Source organism: Eimeria mitis, genomic scaffold (genome assembly GCF_000499745.2).
Source record: "Eimeria mitis Houghton genomic scaffold, Emh_scaff2434, whole genome shotgun sequence".
Classification (NCBI taxonomy): Eukaryota; Apicomplexa; class Conoidasida; order Eucoccidiorida; family Eimeriidae; genus Eimeria; species Eimeria mitis.
This window is the reverse complement of record NW_013570772.1, coordinates 4,279-5,515: the sequence shown is the minus strand read 5'-3', so window position 1 is coordinate 5,515 and position 1,237 is coordinate 4,279. Positions and strand designations below refer to the sequence as shown.

At 36.4% G+C, this 1,237-nt stretch overlaps 1 protein-coding gene across 1 annotated transcript in view; it reads left to right on the top strand.

Moving 5' to 3' along the window:
* Nucleotides 1-712: 712 nt before the first annotated feature.
* EMH_0053770 (uncharacterized protein) overlaps nucleotides 713-1,237 on the top strand; it is a gene marked incomplete at both ends in the record, with an annotated part of 1,102 nt that continues 577 nt past the window's right edge. Inside the window, one exon of the mRNA XM_013497041.1 lies at nucleotides 713-1,237. Within this exon, the coding sequence (XP_013352495.1) occupies nucleotides 713-1,237 (525 nt within the window).

The window sequence follows — 1,237 nt, the reverse complement described above, 5'->3', positions numbered from 1 at the left end:
TATATATATATATATATAAATGTAAATATATATATATATAAATGTATATTAATGAATATAAATGTGTGTAGTTGTGAATAAATAAATAAATATAAATTAAATAAAAAATATATAAATATATAAATATAGATAAATAAAAAAATAAATAAATATAAACAAATAAATAAATATAAATAAATAAATAAATATAAATAAATAAATATAAATAAATAAATAAATATAAACAAATAAATAAATATAAATATATAAGTAAATAAATATAAATAAATATATAAGCAATATAAACCCCCCTTTGTGTGTATTGATGTATCTCACCTTCGCGCTTATAATTTAGGGTTTAGGGTTTAGGGTTTAGGGTTTAGGGTTTAGGGTTTAGGGTCTAGGGTTTAGGGTCTAGGGTTTAGGGTTTAGGGTTTAGGGTTTAGGGTTTAGGGTTTGTGTGTACCTGTCTTTAGGAGTTTTTGTATTACTTTCAGGGTCGTTGCCATCACCTACATAAAAAAAAAAAAAAATAAATAAAAAAATAAATAAATAAATAAATAAATAAATAATAAATAAATAAATAAAGAAAGAAGAGTAGAGGAGGATGAGAGAGAAACAAAAGCAAAAAAAACAAAAAATAAAAAAAAACAAAAAAACAAAAAACAAAAGCAAAAAAAAACGCAGCTCACAAGAAAATTAAAAAAAAAAAAAAGAAAAGACAAAACTAAACATGACACCTGCAGCAGCAGCAGCAGCAGCAGCAGCAGCAGCAGCAGCAGCAAGAATAACACCAGCACTAACAGCAGCACAAGCAGCAGCAGCAACTCAAACAGCAGCAGCAGCAGCAGCAGCAGCAACAGCAAACAGCAGCAACAACAACAACAATAAACAACAGATACACCAGCAGCAGCAGCAACAGCAGCAGCACCACCACCACTACCACCACCACTACCACCAGCAGCAACACCATCAGCACCAGCAGCATCCACAGCAGCAGCAGCAGCAGCAGCAACAGCAGCAGCAGCAGCAGCACCACCACCACCATCAGCACCACCACCACCAGCAGCAGCAGCAGCACCACCACCAGCAGCAGCAGCAGCACCACCATCAGCAGCATCAGCAGCAGCAGCACCACCACCACCATCAGCAGCCGCACCATCAGCAGCAGCAGCAGCATCAGCATCAGCACCATCAGCAGCAGCAGCAGCATCAGCAGCCGCACCATCAGCAGCAGCAGCACCATCAGCAGCATCAG